At 47.0% G+C, this 15,950-nt stretch overlaps 1 protein-coding gene across 1 annotated transcript; it reads right to left on the reverse strand.

Annotated features, from left to right (window-relative positions):
* Positions 1–151: 151 nt before the first annotated feature.
* Positions 152–8,310, reverse strand: GADD45GIP1 (GADD45G interacting protein 1). Its single transcript, XM_081845534.1, has 2 exons — positions 7,814–8,310; positions 152–865 (listed from the first exon to the last, which is right to left on the reverse strand). The coding sequence occupies exons 1-2, from the start codon at positions 8,293–8,295 to the stop codon at positions 517–519; spliced, it is 831 nt and encodes a 276-aa protein (XP_081701660.1). The 5' UTR covers positions 8,296–8,310; the 3' UTR covers positions 152–516.
* Between the last annotated feature and the right edge of the window lie 7,640 nt (positions 8,311–15,950).

The raw sequence follows: 15,950 nt of genomic DNA on the forward strand, positions 1-15,950 counted from the left end.
CAGGTTGCATTTTGTTGTGAGGATTACACTCTGTGCTCTTTGAAGGAAGGGCAAAATACAAACATAAATAGACAACATGGTGGGCTTGGCAGGTTTGGGGTTCTTTCTCCTGTTATTAGTCTGTTAATTTTAAAATATAAGAAACCCAAGGTTAAAAATACCATGTACATTTATTTGTCTGTAACTGCACGCAACACATCAGCTAGCTAGTAAGTGAGGGTAGTTTACTGCACTGGAAAGATTTAAGTCAAAGTTTGACATCATCACCCTCAGGATCCACCAACAAGGAATTCAGAAGCATTAGCAGCAAGGGTATTTGCTACTCCAAATCCATTTTTGGTGATCATTTTGGAGAGATAGGGAGAGAACACCTGAATATTCTCTCATCGGTGGTCAGAAAGTTGGGAAATGACCTTCAGGCAGGATCAAGCGTTGCAAGAGATGTGCTTGCTGGGCCTCTGCACCAGGTTAACTCAATGCACAGTCCAGAGTCTGCATTTTCAGAGCCCCAACAGACTATGTGACCTGATGTGATGCGTCTGCTGCAACCACCTCCCCTTCTTTGTCTGGGATTGAGGCAACAGGTGCGCTTTGCATTGCTTTTTTGGCCAGAGCCTCCTCTCTCCGCTGCTTCTTCTGCAGCTTCGCTTCCTTCTTTCTAGCCTTCTCCATCTCTTGCACCATCTCTTGGAACTGAGGACTGCGGTGATCCAGGTTGTAACCAAATCGCTCACGGGCTTCAGCCAGTAGCATCTGCCGCCGCTCCTTCTCTTCACGCTCTTTGGTCTTGCGCTCCTCCTTTTCCCGCAACCAGTTTGCAATCATCTCTGGCATCTTGGCCATTTGGGCAGCAATGTGCTCCTCTCTGTGAAGAGAGCAAAAACAGAAGATCAAACACCTGCAGACTCCTCAACAAGCTGGAAAAAAGAGATATAGACTCCCTTTGAATACTTCAAGACATGCCACATTCTTTGATTTAAAATGACTCAAGCCTCACATTTCAATTAAAAAAAACTCTGAAAGCATTAAGTTTAAAAAATGAAAATATAAATAACTCAGTAATAAAGGCACAATAAAGCAGCAGGAGCAACAGCAAGGAGTATGTCAATGTGACTATTTTTTTTAATTAAAAAACCCCTGACAACTAGAATAGTTTGAACCCAGCAACTGAACTCACACAAGGTAAGTGCCAGGTGAGCCATCCTGGGACAGCATTACAAGGCTGGAACACCTCAATAAATAAGGCACTTTCCCAGTCACCATATGTTCAAAGGCAGAGGCAACTGGAGCAGAACCTCTTGAGGATGATCTTAATGTGTGGGCAATTTTCATCTGATCCATCTAATGCAATTATTAAGTTTGCAGATGATACTACCATAACGGGTCTAACTACAGGTAGAGATGAATCAGCGTACAGGGGGAAGGTTCAAAAAGTATCTACATGGTGCCTAGAGAATAACTTGCACCTAAATATTAGCAAGACAAAGGAGATGGTGTTGGACTTTCGGAGGAAGAGAAGGGAACTAACCCTATTGTATATCGGTGTGTGTATGTGTGGAGAGAGTCTCTTCCTTTAAATTCCTGGGAAGTGAAGACCTTAGTGAAGACCTCACTTGGAAAAACAATATAACTCAGGTGGTTAGGAAGGCCCAAAAGAGACTCCATTTCCTCAGGGTCTTGCGAAAGAACAATGTTAAACAACAATTGATGACCTCTTTCTACCGGTCCACAATTGAAAGTGTCCTCTCATATTGTATCACGGTGTGGTAAGTTGGCTTAACAGCCACGGGCAGAAAGTCTTTACAGAGGGTGGTGAACACAGCACATGTTATCATGGGCTGTCCCCTGAGCTTGCTAGATGACATCGCAAGGGATCGATGCCTTAGGAGAGTGAGAAAAATTCTCAGGGACAAGTCACATCTCGGCCAGCACCTCTTTAATTTTCTACCCTCGGGCAGGAGATATAGAAGTATAATCAGTTGTACCAACAGGATAAAAAAACGTTTCTACCCATGGGCTGTTAGGCTGCTGAACGGAAAATAATATAGTGCAACTGACTTTTGGGGTTGGTGTGTTGTGCAACAAGCACACAGAGTGCAGTGAGATTGAGTGTTTGGGGGGGGGGAGGGAGGCTCGGTTAATTTCATTGTACACAGGTTGTACATTGACAATAAAGGTACAGTGGTGCCTCAGATTAAGTACTTAATTCGTCCCAGAGGTCCGTACTTAACCTGAAACTGTTCTTAACTTGAAGCACCACTTTAGCTAATGGGTCCTCCTGCTGCTGCCGCGCCGCCAGAGCACGATTTCTGTTCTCATCCTGAAGCAAAGTTCTTAACCTGAAGCACTATTTGTGGGTTAGTGGAGTCTGTAACCTGAAGCGTAAGTAACCTGAAGCATATGTAACCTGAGGTACCACTATATTCTTATTCTTAATATTCGTACAGAGCAGGTTGTTGCTACTGTTGTTTCAATACCCAGGTCCCAAACCTAACAGGGCTTTATAGGTTAAAATCAGCACTTTTGAGTTGACCCCAGAAATGAACCAGAATCCACTGACACTGTTTTAAAATAACTGAGAGGGATTCTGACTGACCCTGCTTCCAGGAAGTCTACCTGTCGTGTTCTTTGCACCAGTTGAAATTTCAGAGGAGTCTTAAAATGCAACATAAATGGTTACTAGTGGCCAGCCTCTCTATCTGGAAGGGACTGCAGGTGGTGCCAGTCGAATGTGCATTACGCTGCATGTGCCACCTGTGCATTTAGTGTGAGAACCATATATAACAGCGCTCCATGGGGCAAACTGGCCCTTAACCAAGAGTGGAACAGGTTGACTGTTACCTCCCTGTTCAGACAAGCCACCTACCAACGGGACTTCCAATTTATCTGGACTGTGAGTCAATTTTTAGCCCTTACCCACTGACATTACATACTTGTTCAGAACTTCCGGTATCCTACCTGAATTCAGTCAAAAGGATGGTAGCCAGTCCTAAATCCTCGCTCAGAAGCATAACATAAATGTTAGAGAGCATTTGGGGGAGGGGGAGACATAAACTTCATACTAGCAGAACTTCATACTACCAGTGCCATGGCAGAGCAACAGTTCCCTAGCATGTTATGGAACCAGTCCACCTGTAGGAACAGAACCACTGAAATACAGTCTCCAATTCCCATCCCAAATGGGTCCAAAGGTTTGCCTTTGGAGGTAGAGAATTATGCCAGCAGATGTCCTTAATTTTGACTGGCCCTGGTAATCACCAAGATGATGTTCCTTGGCCTCAGGCCTCCAATGGAAAGGAAGCTAAGTTGTTCTCTGTTTCAACCTGCAATGGCCAGATGTCCCAAGTAGACTGGGAATTCAGTGCCCAAAGGACCTCAGCCTTGGAGTAGAGGGGATCATCTTGCAGCCACTGTGAGGACAATTCCCACCTCCTTCCCCAAGGTCAAGGTAGCAGCAGCTAAGACTCACAATGCTCACCAGAGGGCAGCAGCATACTGATCACAGTGAGTGAAAATGTGGAACCAGCCTAAAAGGAAGGGTCTACAATTTTTGGCCAGCGTTGCAAGTGAAGACAAAAACTATGGTCATCAGAACCTTCCCCTCTGCTGGCTTGATGGGAAAAAGTGCCTCTACCCAAGAGCAAAGGGACACGGGTGGCGCTGTGGGTTAAACCAGAGCCTAGGACTTGCCGATCGGAAGGTTGGTGGTTCGAATCCCTGTGACGGGGTGAGCTCCCATTGCTTGGTCCCTGCTCCTGCCCACCTAGCAGTTCGAAAGCACGAAGTGCAAGTACCGTAGATAAATAGGTGCTGCTCCAGCAGGAAGGTAAACGGTGCTTCCGTGCTCTGCTCTTGTTCACTAAGCGGCTTAGTCATGGTGGCCACATGACCTGAAAGCTGTACCCCGGTTCCCTCAGCCAATAAAGTGAGATGAGCCCCGCAACCCCAGAGTCGGTCACGACTGGACCTAATGGTCAGGGGTCCCTTTACCTTTACCCAACAGCAAAGGAAGCTCCCTCTACCCTTCATGCAGACCGGCAGGGAGTATTCTGACTTCAGTCAGCTATGGGGTCAGAGCTGCTATGCCAAGCTCAGAGTGCAGCCACAGAAGCTCTTGCCACCAAGCTGAAAACCCAAGCTTGCTGGGTTAACCCTTATAGGACCAAGGTGCTGCAAGGGCCTAGCTCCTCCAGCCTCCCTTTCAACCTTAGTAAGGGATAGGACTTGCCATGAAGCTGCCAGGATGATCCCTGCACACCAAAGTTGGGAGGAAGGCTTGTTACTCAGCGCTCAAGAGGAGACCATGCCATATTTGCTAGGGCAAGTGTAGTTGTTGAAGCCTGCCTACAAGTCACATGCATAATTAGGGAAACAACCGAGGGGGGGGGGAATCAATCTTTTCCTTCTAAATGTCCTCAGAATTGAATTCAGAAAGGAAAATTACCACCAGCTGAAGGCTACACCAACAATATATCTGGCCCAGCATACTTTGAGTGTCTTGTCTTTTGCAATGCCCTTTGTCTCCGCTTTTGACACAGTGTGGTCTGGACTGGGAGCAGGCAGGCAGAAGGCTGGTGTCACCTTGCAGTTAAAAGGTGGCCTGGGTGGTACCTTCCACATCAGATTTCCTGTTGTCTATCACTGCGAGAAACCACAGAGACCCATATCCTGAGAGTACAATTCATGTCTTTCCAAAAGGACATTTTTGTTTACTGACTGCCAAGACACCTTACAGAAAGGTAATCAGTGGTGCCCTGTGTAAATAAGGATACACTGTTCCTCTTCTTACCTACAACAACCAGTTCTTAAAAGGCACATTTCATATTATTCCCCGCCAATGCGTGTTACAATATCAAATATTACCTATCGTTCTCTAGTCCAGTGTTTCCCAACCGGTGTTCCGCGGCACACTAGTGTGCCGCGGGACGTCGGCTGGTGTGCCGTGGGAGGGAGGCGAGTCGGACGCCCCGTGCTACACGCAGGGAGCGCAAGGCTTGCGGGCAGCAGCCTGCAGCGCGGAGCACGGGGCGCCCTCCGGAGGACGCCCCGTGCTCCACGCAGGTGTCCGCAAGCCTTGCGCACCCGGGGGATCTCCCCCCGGGAGCGCAAGGCTTGCGGGCAGCAGCCTGCAGCGCGGAGCACGGGGCGCCCTCCGGAGGACGCCCCGTGCTCCGCGCTGGTGTCCGCAAGCCTTGCGCACCCGGGGGATCTCCCCCCGGGAGCGCAAGGCTTGCGGGCAGCAGCCTGCAGCGCGGAGCACGGGGCGCCCTCCGGAGGACGCCCCGTGCTCCGCGCTGGTGTCGGCCAGCCTTGCGCACCCGGGGGATCTCCCCAAGGGAGCGCAAGGCTTGCGGGCGGCAGCTGGCAGCGCGGAGCACGGGGCACCCTTCGGAGGACGCCCCGTGCTCCGCGCTGGTGTTGGCCAGCCTTGCGCACCCGGGGGATCTCCCCCCGGGAGCGCAAGGCTTGCGGGCGGCAGCTGGCAGCTGGCAGAGCGGAGCACGGGGCACCCTTCGGAGGACGCCCCGTGCTCCGCGCTGGTGTTGGCCAGCCTTGCGCACCCGGGGGATCTCCCCCCAGGAGCGCAAGGCTTGCGGGCGGCAGCTGGCAGCGCGGAGCACGGGGCGCCCTTCGGAGGACGCCCCGTGCTCCGCGCTCGTGTTGGCAAGCCTTGCGCACCCGGGGGATCTCCCCCCGGGAGCGCAAGGCTTGCGGGCGGCAGCTGGCAGCTGGCAGCGCGGAGCACGGGGCACCCTTCGGAGGACGCCCAGTGCTCCGTGCTGGTGTTGGCCAGCCTTGCGCACCCGGGGGATCTCCCCCCAGGAGCGCAAGGCTTGCAGGCGGCAGCTGGCAGCGCGGAGCACGGGGCGCCCTTCGGAGGACGCCCCGTGCTCCGCGCTCGTGTTGGCAAGCCTTGCGCACCCGGGGGGCGCATGGGGCGCCCTGAAACAGAGGGTTCCCCATGCTGCGGACTGTAGCCTGCCGACGCGCGGGGCGCCCTGAAGCAGAGCGCCCCTCGCGCCAGGCAGACATGGGCCAGCCCCACAAGCTCGGGGGACAGCGGGGAGGCGCAGCACCGCCATCCCACTGTTCCCCGACCTGGTTTTTTTGGGGGGAAATAAAGGAAAAAAAATTTTCCTTTATTTCCCCCCTCAAAAAAGTAGGTGCGTCCTATGGGACGGAGCGTCCTATGGGACGAAAAATACGGTACTTACTATTTCATAATAAAGTAATTATAAAATACTTTCTTTGTGTTTATTTGATTCCTATTAAAGAGAGTTACTTTATATATAGTCAATATAGGCACAGAGTTAATTTTTTAAACATTTTCTAATGGTGGTGTGCCTCGAGATTTTTTTCATGAAACAAGTGTGCCTTTGCCCAAAAAAGGTTGGGAAACACTGCTCTAGTCTAGCCACTTAAGTTTGAGACACCCTCCTGGGCTACTTCCATTTGTGTCAGCTTTACCAACCTGGAGGATACTTTAGCAATAGTGCTAATATACCCAGCTTTCTGCAATCTTTTTGGAACAAGCTAATGCACAATTGGGCAGCCATATGTCCAGATTTTCAGTTGGCGAAATGGCACCCAACTTTGAAAACTTTGACGCCCCCCCCCCCCCCGCCCAAAGCAAGCTCAACAATTTTGTCCTGGTTTTCACTTTAGGGAATATGGCAACCCTAAGTAAGATAAAAATTGTGAAGGTCTCTCCCTCTCCTTTCCCTTTACTGTATATATACAATAGTTTTTGTAGTATGTGTGCTGCCACCTGTACTTTTGCAATTTTTTAGCACTGGCCCTCTCTCACGGCTTCACCAATTCTGATGACTGGATGTACAATACAAGCCGTCCTATATGACCCATCTTCTGCTGCCTACGCTCTCATATATGAAAATACAAACACATCTACTTGTTCTATTGCTATCCTGCCAAAGTTTCACAGAATCCTATAATTGCAGACTTGGCAGGGGATCCCCAAGGGTCATCTAGTCCAACCCTCGCAGGCGGCTCGCTGCTTTTGATTTATTCCATTTCCTCGCCGCTTTTCACCCAAATGAATCCCAAAGCGGCTTTTACAAAGCAACAAAGAGCAATTACGTAACAGGATATATGGAGGAAAGCTGTGTTTATTTGAAACCGTGGGCAGCATTAAGATAAATTAAGCAGCATAAATAAGTTTTGATGGATGTTAATAATGGAATACCGAATGGTTTAGTTTATATAAAATATGCAGGGATTTATGTTTGTAAAATGAGCCATGAAAAAAGAGGAAAAGAAGTCATTGATATTTTAAGGTTGTTTGAATGAACATTCTAAAATGTAAAACAGAAAATTTAATAAAAATTATAGAAAAAGAACAATAACGTAATAAAAAAGAACAAGCAAGCCAAAACACCCTGACATAAGTTGCATGAATCACGTCTTTGCAGAAAGTGACTGCAAAGAAAGAAAGAAAAGATGGAGTATAAATGTAATTTCTTTCTGGAAACTTGGGAGTATAGAATACTGTAATCAAATTTCCGTTTGTATCCTTTGAATAACTTTGTGTACTTGATCAATTTCTTTTTCCTTTTTAATATTTTTACTCTTTTTGTATTTTTTCTTTTTAGTTCTGAAGATTTGGATGTAATGTTTAATATATGTTTTCTTTGTAAATTTTTAATATGCAGTAAAGATTATTATTTTTTAAAGTCGCATGAATCAATTAACCCAATCGTCGATAGAACCATTTCCATTCCTTAAGGCGATATTATCCATATTATCCGACCCCACCCGGGGGGAGCAGGGCGCCCTCGGCCGCAGCCCCTCTCACCTCGCCCGCCGCTTTTCTTCGGCTCTCTGCTCCTTGGCGTCCAGCCGCTCCTGCATCTCCCTCAGAGACGGGTACCAGGCCTTCTCCTCGGCCTCCATCTCCCGGAGCTTCTCCGGGCTGGGCCAGAGACCGGCCGGGTCGACCCCGGAGACTGATCCATGGCGCCCGTACACCTTCGCTTCGTAGGCGGCCGTCAGCTGCCAGGCCGGCGTGCGAGGGTTCTCGGGGTCCGGCCGGTAAACCCCTCCGAGCCGCCGCCTCAGCGGCCGAGCGTTATAAAACCGGACGCCTCCCAGGGCCTGCCGGACGCTTCCGAAGGCGGCCATCTTGGAGCCGGCTCGCCGGCAGCTCGGAGCTAGGAGGGCGGCCATCTTGGGAGCCGGGCTCCTCCTCCCACCCGTGGGCGGCGCCATCTTGGATGTGCGTCGCGTGGGCGCCGCCATTTTGCACGCCGCGGCTCCCATTTTGGAACGTGACGTCATCGCGCGCTTGGGCCAGCCGACGGAGAGTTGCTTTTGTTGATCGTTATCGTCACAGAGATAGGAAAGGTTAAAGGGACGCGCCCTGCAGGGCGCCATTGAGTCGGTTTGGGTCCGCGCTGAAGCGGGAAGAAGTCAGGAGAGCGCAGCGGCAGCGTTAACCTGTGGAACTCCCTTCCATGTGACGGGAGGCAACGATGGCCAACCAACTTAAAGAGAATTAGACAAATTCATGGAAGAGAGGGCTATCAATAGCTATTATTTGATTGACATCCTATGCCCTTTTAAAATGTGTGCGTGGGGGGGTGTTTGTTATTGGGTGGTTGTCTTTATTTCGATTATATACTTTATGGTTTTATATTCTGATTTTATCCTGTGAACCTCCCTGAGACCTGCAGGTATAGGATAGTACATTAAATAAATTTAATTTAAATAAATTTAAATTTAATAAATTAGTCGTGATGGCTATGCTCTGCCTCTTGCAGTTGGAGGCATTAATGCTTCCGAATACCAGTTGCTGAGAACTGGGAGGTGGGAGAGTTGTTCTTGCACTCATGTTCTGCTCCCTGGTTCCCCACAGACAACTTTCTAGCTGAGAACAAGATGCTGGGGTAATAATAATAATAACAACAATGATTTTATTATTAATACCTGTCCATCTGGCTGCGTTTCCTCGGCCACTCTGGGTGGCTCCCAACAGAATATTAAAAACACGATAAAACATGAAACATTAATAACTTCCCTAAACTAGATGGGCCACTGGCCTGATTCAGTAGTGATTCTCGTATGTTGGGATAGCTCAGTTGGTGGAGCATGAGACTCTTAATCTCAGGCTTGAGGGTTCAAGCCCCACATCAGACTCTGACAAAATATTCCTGCATTGCAGGGAGTTGGGACTAGATAAACTCTTATGGTCCCTTCCAACTTTACAGTTCTATGATTCTATGGTCTTGCGTTCTTATGAGCGGGAAAGCGGGGTTTGAGGGGACAGTGGACATGACAATTTAACCAGATTTTGCTTTGCAGCAACCCAAAGCATATTCCATTTGGCATCTTTTTTTGCTTTCAGAGTGACTGATCATTTCTCTTGATCTTTTACTAGAAGCTAACAATTGCAGGACAGTTGGTGAAATTTGTTGAGCTGAATTACCGGTTTTGTACCAACTTTAATGTCTGCCTGTATCTTGATAATAATGACACACATGTGTTGTGTCCTGCAGTACAGACCTGGGACTATGGCCTTCTATTTCTCTAATAAAGGGTGAGAAAGCGACTGTAGTTCTTAAGATGAAGCGAACCTTTTTGTACTAACCATGGCTGCCAACAGTAGTTTGGCCTCTCAGCTTCTACTGCTACCTACAAATTGCAATACAGTGGTACCTCAGGTTAAGTACTTAATTCGTTCCGGAGGTCCGTTCTTAACCTGAAACTGTTCTTAACCTGAAGCACCACTTTAGCTAATAGGGCCTCCTGCTGCCGCCGCAGCTCTGGGGGCTAGCTCGAGGACATGTCGGAAAGTGGTTGGTTGTGGCTGCGCCACCCCACATGCTGGCTGATAGGGAGGCTAAGCAGAAGAAGAGTTTGGATTTGATACCCCTAAGGAGTCTCAAAGCGGCTAATATTTTCCTTTCCCTTCTTCCCCCACAACAAACACTCTGTGGGGTGAGTGAGGGTGAGAGACTTCAGAGAAGTGTGACCAGCCCAAGGTCACCCAGCAGCTGCATGTGGAGGAGCGAAGAATCGAACCTGGTTCACCAGATTACGAGTCCACTGCTCTTAACCACTGCACCACACTGGCAGCCTAAACAAAGTGCCACTGTGCCTCTGGTCTCCTCATGAGCCACGAGGACTCTTCCGCCCTCTCCTTCCATTTCCTGGTATGATTCTGTTTATTTCCCGGCACTGTGCGTAGTCGATCGTGCAAAAATGGGAGGATGCCTGTACTCCACAAAGGACTCCTATCCTGTGACAGCAGCTTATGGGAGGCTCCCTTCTACCAAGTCATACCATCCAGCTCAGTTTTCCATACCACGACTGTTACAAAGATGTCTGCAAATGAGACCCGAAGGCTGGCAATATCAACAATGCTCTGTAGGAATATCTGGACAAACACAAACCCCTGTGTTGTATGATCCCCACTAGTATGGATATTTCATTGATAATTATTCGCTGATGAAGACTTTATTCCGAAACAATTGAACTATTCCAGATAATACTGTCCTTTTGAGACTTCTGAGAGACTTCTTCCTTTGAGAGACGGCTTGGAATTCCTTGTTATTCATTGATTTGTTTGACTCTGATATATATAACAACTTGTAGTTACTTGTATATTTTGTGAGGTGTGTTGTATGATATATACATCATTCTGAAGTCACTTATTCGTATATTTTGAATGACATCATAACCAATTATATGTATATTTACTAAGAGTTATTAGCCAGCGTGTTGCGTTTGCATTTGTGTAGGAATATCTTGCAGACGGCTGCAGCGCCTGGAGACAAGCATTCATAGAATCATAGAATCATAGAATCATAGAATCATAGAGTTGGAATAGACCACAAGGGCTATCGAGTCCAACCCCCTGCCAAGCAGGAAACACCATCAGAGCACTCCTGACATATGGTTGTCAAGCCTCTGCTTAAAGACCTCCAAAGAAGGAGACTCCACCACACTCCTTGGCAGCAAATTCCACTGTCGAACAGCTCTTACTGTCAGGAAGTTCTTCCTAATGTTTAGGTGGAATCTTTTTTCTTGTAGTTTGGAACCATTGCTCCGTGTCCGCTTCTCTGGAGCAGCAGAAAACAACCTTTCTCCCTCCTCTATGTGACATCCTTTTATATATTTGAACATGGCTATCATATCACCCCTTAACCTCTTCTCCAGGCTAAACATGCCCAGCTCCCTTAGCTGTTCCTCATAAGGCATCGTTTCCAGGCCTTTGACCATTTTGGTTGCCCTCCTCTGGACACATTCCAGTTTGTCAGTGTCCTTCTTGAACTGTGGTGCCCAGAACTGGACACAGTACTCCAGGTGAGGTCTGACCAGAGCAGAATACAGTGGCACTATTACTTCCCTTGATCTAGATGCTATACTCCTATTGATGCAGCCCAGAATTGCATTGGCTTTTTTAGCTGCCGCGTCACACTGTTGGCTCATGTCAAGTTTGTGGTCAACCAAGACTCCTAGATCCTTTTCACATGTACTGCTCTCAAGCCAGGTGTCACCCATCTTGTATTTGTGCCTCTCATTTTTTTTGCCCAAGTGCAATACTTTACATTTCTCCCTGTTAAAATTCATCTTGTTTGTTTTGGCCCAGTTGTCTAATCTGTCAAGGTCGTTTTGAAGTGTGATCCTGTCCTCTGGGGACACCCCTCCCAGTTTGGTGTCATCTGCAAATTTGATCAGGATGCCCTTGAGTCCATCATCCAAGTCGTTGATAAAGATGTTGAATAAGACCGGGCCCAAGACAGAACCCTGTGGCACCCCACTAGTCACTCTTCTCCAGGATGAAGAGGAACCATAGATGAGCACCCTTTGGGTTTGGTCAGTCAGCCAGTTACAAATCCACTGAGTGGTAGCATAGTCAAGTCCGCATTTTACCAGCTTCTTTACAAGAATATCATGGGGCACCTTGTCAAATGCCTTGCTGAAATCAAGGTAGGCTACACCCACTGCGTTCCCTTCATCTACCAGGCTTGTAATTCTGTCAAAAAACGAGATCAGGTTAGTCTGACATGAGGCCCTGTCAAAAAACAAGATCAGGTTAGTCTGACATGAGGCCCTGCATCCATAACAGTGACCAGAGGAGGAATAACCGCTGGGAGGAGCGTTGAGAGATGAAATGCCATGGTGCATCTGCCCCAGCTGCAACAAAACATCTCTCTTCCATTAGTGGTCTCTACAGCCACAGCAGGTGCCGTATTTCTCAAATGGTTTGACTTCACCACTGAAGGCACAGCCCTCCATGGTCTCCTGAGACAGATGGATGCCAAGTGACTCTCCAAGGTTTCAGGCAGGAGGGAGACAGCATAGATTGAAACTCCCGCTTGGCCAATGCATGAGAGATACACATGGGTCCAAGGCACACAGTTCCCCCTCTACCGTGCCTTAAAGACAACTGAGAAACCTACTTGACTGTTGCTTACTCTTACAGGGGAGACTATAACAGTTGGATCTCCAGTTGGAGCTCATACAGTGGTACCTTGGTTCTCAAACTTAATCCGTTCTGGAAGTCCGTTCCAAAACCAAAGTGTTCCAAAACCAAGGCGCGCTTTTCCATAGAAAGTAATGCAAAATGGATTAATCCGTTCCAGACTTTTAAAAACCACCCCTAAAACAGCAATTTAACATGAATTTTACTATCTAACGAGACCATTGATCCATAAAATGAAAGCAATAAACAATGTACAGTACTGCAGTCGCACAATCAATCAATCAATCAATCAGTCAGTAGCTGAACCGGGTTCCACACAATCACAAAAACAAAACAGCCACGAAAACACAAAATAAATTGCAAAAACAGACAGACCTCAGTGTAACACTCAAAACAGCACGCTTGCCTTCTGAAAAAAGTTCGCAAACTGGAACATTTACTTCCGGATTTGTAGTGTTTGGGTTCCAAGTTGTTTGAGAACCAAGGTACCACTGTACAGACATAGCATGAGCACATCATGGTTGAAGGGAAGGAGGAGGCAGCTCTGGCTACTAAAACCTTGAGCCCCCATCTCCCAGCCCACAAAGCCCCATTTCTAGAGATCCAAAATTAGTTTGTTGAAACAAGGACAGAGTATAGAATAAGCTTTGTGCAATCAAAACAGAGAGTGCTGTTGGTAGCCTTATTCCACAGAAGTTAGAGTCTGAGGTTTGAAGCCATCTTGGAGAAGGAACGATGGAGTGGGAATGATGGAGTTGAAATGTGTTTCAAAAGTAGATGAGGTAGATTGGGTTTTCTGCAAATTGCTATTCCCATTCAGCAGCAAACTCTGGCTTTCCCTGGGGAAAGCGGTGGGATGAAAAACTCCACTTGGACATGGACTTGGGACGAGCAGAGCTGTTCTTGGAAAACGCAGTGCAAAAGGGAGTCTGGATGAGCCCCAAGGAGGCATCGGTTGCCTTTCAGAAGCATTCCTTTCACCCCAAACTCTTACCTTGTTTCTCAATTTTAAATTTAGAGTATTCTGCTGCTTTCACATTCCTTCACACTGTAGGCGGCTAACAATCAAACAATTGATCAGCACCTCTCTCTCACACACACACACCTTGTTTTGAACACTTGGTGGAAACCAGGCTCTTATTTTATGGGATACTTTTATGTACGTTTTGGGCTGTGAGAATAATTATTTCCCCCTATTAAAATGAAAATGACATGTGATGGTTTGTTTGCTTTGAGCCTGATGCTTTTTAATGAGATACCAGGATTGCTGTACTGGAAAAATGGCTCATTTCTACGGGAGGGTAATGATCCCTTTGCAAAGCTGATATAAAAAATAATAATAATTACCCCCAAGGGCCTGTAATGAGGGTGTGATTTCTACATAGCACTGTTACCTCAAGGTTCCGCTCTCTCTCTCATGCTTGTTCTCTGCTTGGACTAATTTTAACCGGAGGAATGATTCGGGGGCGCTTGTGGTCATTAAATATCCTTTCTTTAACTTTTCCCAAGAGTCAGGGTGTTAACCTGTTTCGTGGCTGGGCTCCAATTTCATTAATTCTGCATCCCTGAATTCCCACCACCACCTTTCAGTTCAAGTTGCTTACACAAAGCACTTTTCTAGCCTGTGATGTTATACAGTGGGACTAAGCATTACTCTGTCTCTTCTCCCCATGTCCTCCAAACTTTCTGCTTCTCAGAAACTTTCGGCACCACTGCACCTTCTATGTGTAGCATAAGGCAACTGGATAAACGAAATCCTTTCCAGTTCCCCACTAGCAAATATAAAACAAATAGCTTTCTTTGACAAATGCTCAAACTGCCATTTGTCCTCTGTCTGAATTCTTCAAATATTGGCGCAAGTACTATGGAAGCTGAAGGGACAGGGGTGGTGCTGTGGTCTAAACCACAGAGCCTGCGGCTTGGCGATCAGAAGGTTGGCGGTTTGAATCCCGCGACGGGGTGAGCTCTTGTTGCTCGGTCCCTGCTCCTGCCAACCTAGCAATTCGAAAGGATGTCAAGTGCAAGGAGATAAATAGGTACCACTCTGGCGGGAAGGTAAATGGCATTTCCGTGCACTGCTCTGGTTCACCAGAAGCGGCTTAGTCATGCTGGCCACATGACCCAGAAGCTGTACACCGGCTCCCTTGGCCAATAAAGTGAGATTAGCGCTGCAACCCCAGTCAGCCACGATGGACCTAATGGTCAGGGGTCCCTTTACCCTTTACCTTTAGTTACTCCCTGAATTAAAAATCCTAGTTTAGTGGCATCCCCCAAGTTTGCAGAGATCAGTGTGGCAATAGGTGAAGTCTCCCTTTGCCCATTACAAGCACTGGGCAACTACTGGAACTTTTATTGGATCGGCTTCTCAGATCTCTCATTGGACATTTGAATTTGGACTTGTTTATCCTGTGGTAACAATCTCTTAAAGTGATTTTCTCTAGCCTCCCCCCACCCTCAATGTAATGTTATTAATAAATGTTTATTTGCATTAGACAAAAAAATAACAGAAATACAAAAATCCAAAACTTAAAAAGAAACAATAAAAAAACCACACATAAAATTTCAATTTCTTATTTTCATTTAACTTGTTTCTCAGACCTCCTCACACCTCCCCTCCCTGTATTCCAATTTAAATTATTAATTCAACAAATCCTTATGTCCAAACTTAAACCTTATTACTTGTACATCATTGCTCATTTTTAAACGTTTTTCCTAAAGTCGACCAAAATTTCCCTTCCACGGCTTTCCCAAATTCCATACAAATAGCAAAACAAAATAAAAACAAAGCAAGTTATAGTTATATACCCTTTGGATTCCCAGACTCCACCCACCCTTTTCCCGGTTTCAGTCCCCAACAAATGTTCATCAGTCTAATGTACTGTTTAGCCTGGAGATCTCACGTCCGAGGCTCTTAAATCTCTTTCAGTTCCTCTCTGCTGGCCTTTTTGATAGTCCTTAATGTTAGACCCCAAATCTCGGAGAGGCTCCGGCCCAACAGGATCCATATTTTTTCCAGACAGTCCTCCATGCTTAAAAATAAAGCCTATGGGGTACTCCAAATCTTGTTTCATGCTCCTTTCAAGTCCAAATGTCCCCATGGCTCCAGCTTCCACCTTGATCAAATTTATAATCCTTCGGTTTTCAGATCCCCACATAAGAGGGTCTCTCAATTTTGCACTCTCCAATTCAGGCCAGACCTTCCACCTCAAATTTTTATTCTCCTTTGTTACCTTCATGTCAGGCCACAAGTTGCAGCACTCCTTTAGCATCTGCGCAGTTGCAGCTCCTCCTTCCTTTTCTTCAGGGGCAACATATATCTCTTTCTCCATAATCTCATGGCTCTCAAGTTTCTCTATCTGTCCAATTGTATAAGCTTCCTGCTTCAAGTCCTTATTAACTTCAACAATATTGTTTACTGTTAAGACCAGAGTTGTGACGCTTTTAGCCAAAACATTGATTTCACCTTGTAACTTTCCCAAGAGAACAAATGTTCTTTCCAATTCAG

The sequence above is a fragment of the Podarcis erhardii genome, assembly GCF_964252035.2.
Source record: "Podarcis erhardii genome assembly, chromosome: 17".
Taxonomy (NCBI): domain Eukaryota; kingdom Metazoa; phylum Chordata; class Lepidosauria; order Squamata; family Lacertidae; genus Podarcis; species Podarcis erhardii.

Bases quoted from the DNA above. Each gene is read 5' to 3' on its own strand.
- GADD45GIP1 (XM_081845534.1), bottom strand. From the start codon at position 8,295: ATGACGTCACGTTCCAAAATGGGAGCCGCGGCGTGCAAAATGGCGGCG. The intron at 866-7,813 runs GTGAGAGGGGCT...CTCTCTTCACAG, and splicing joins GAAGAAAAGCGGCGGGCGAG to AGAGGAGCACATTGCTGCCC.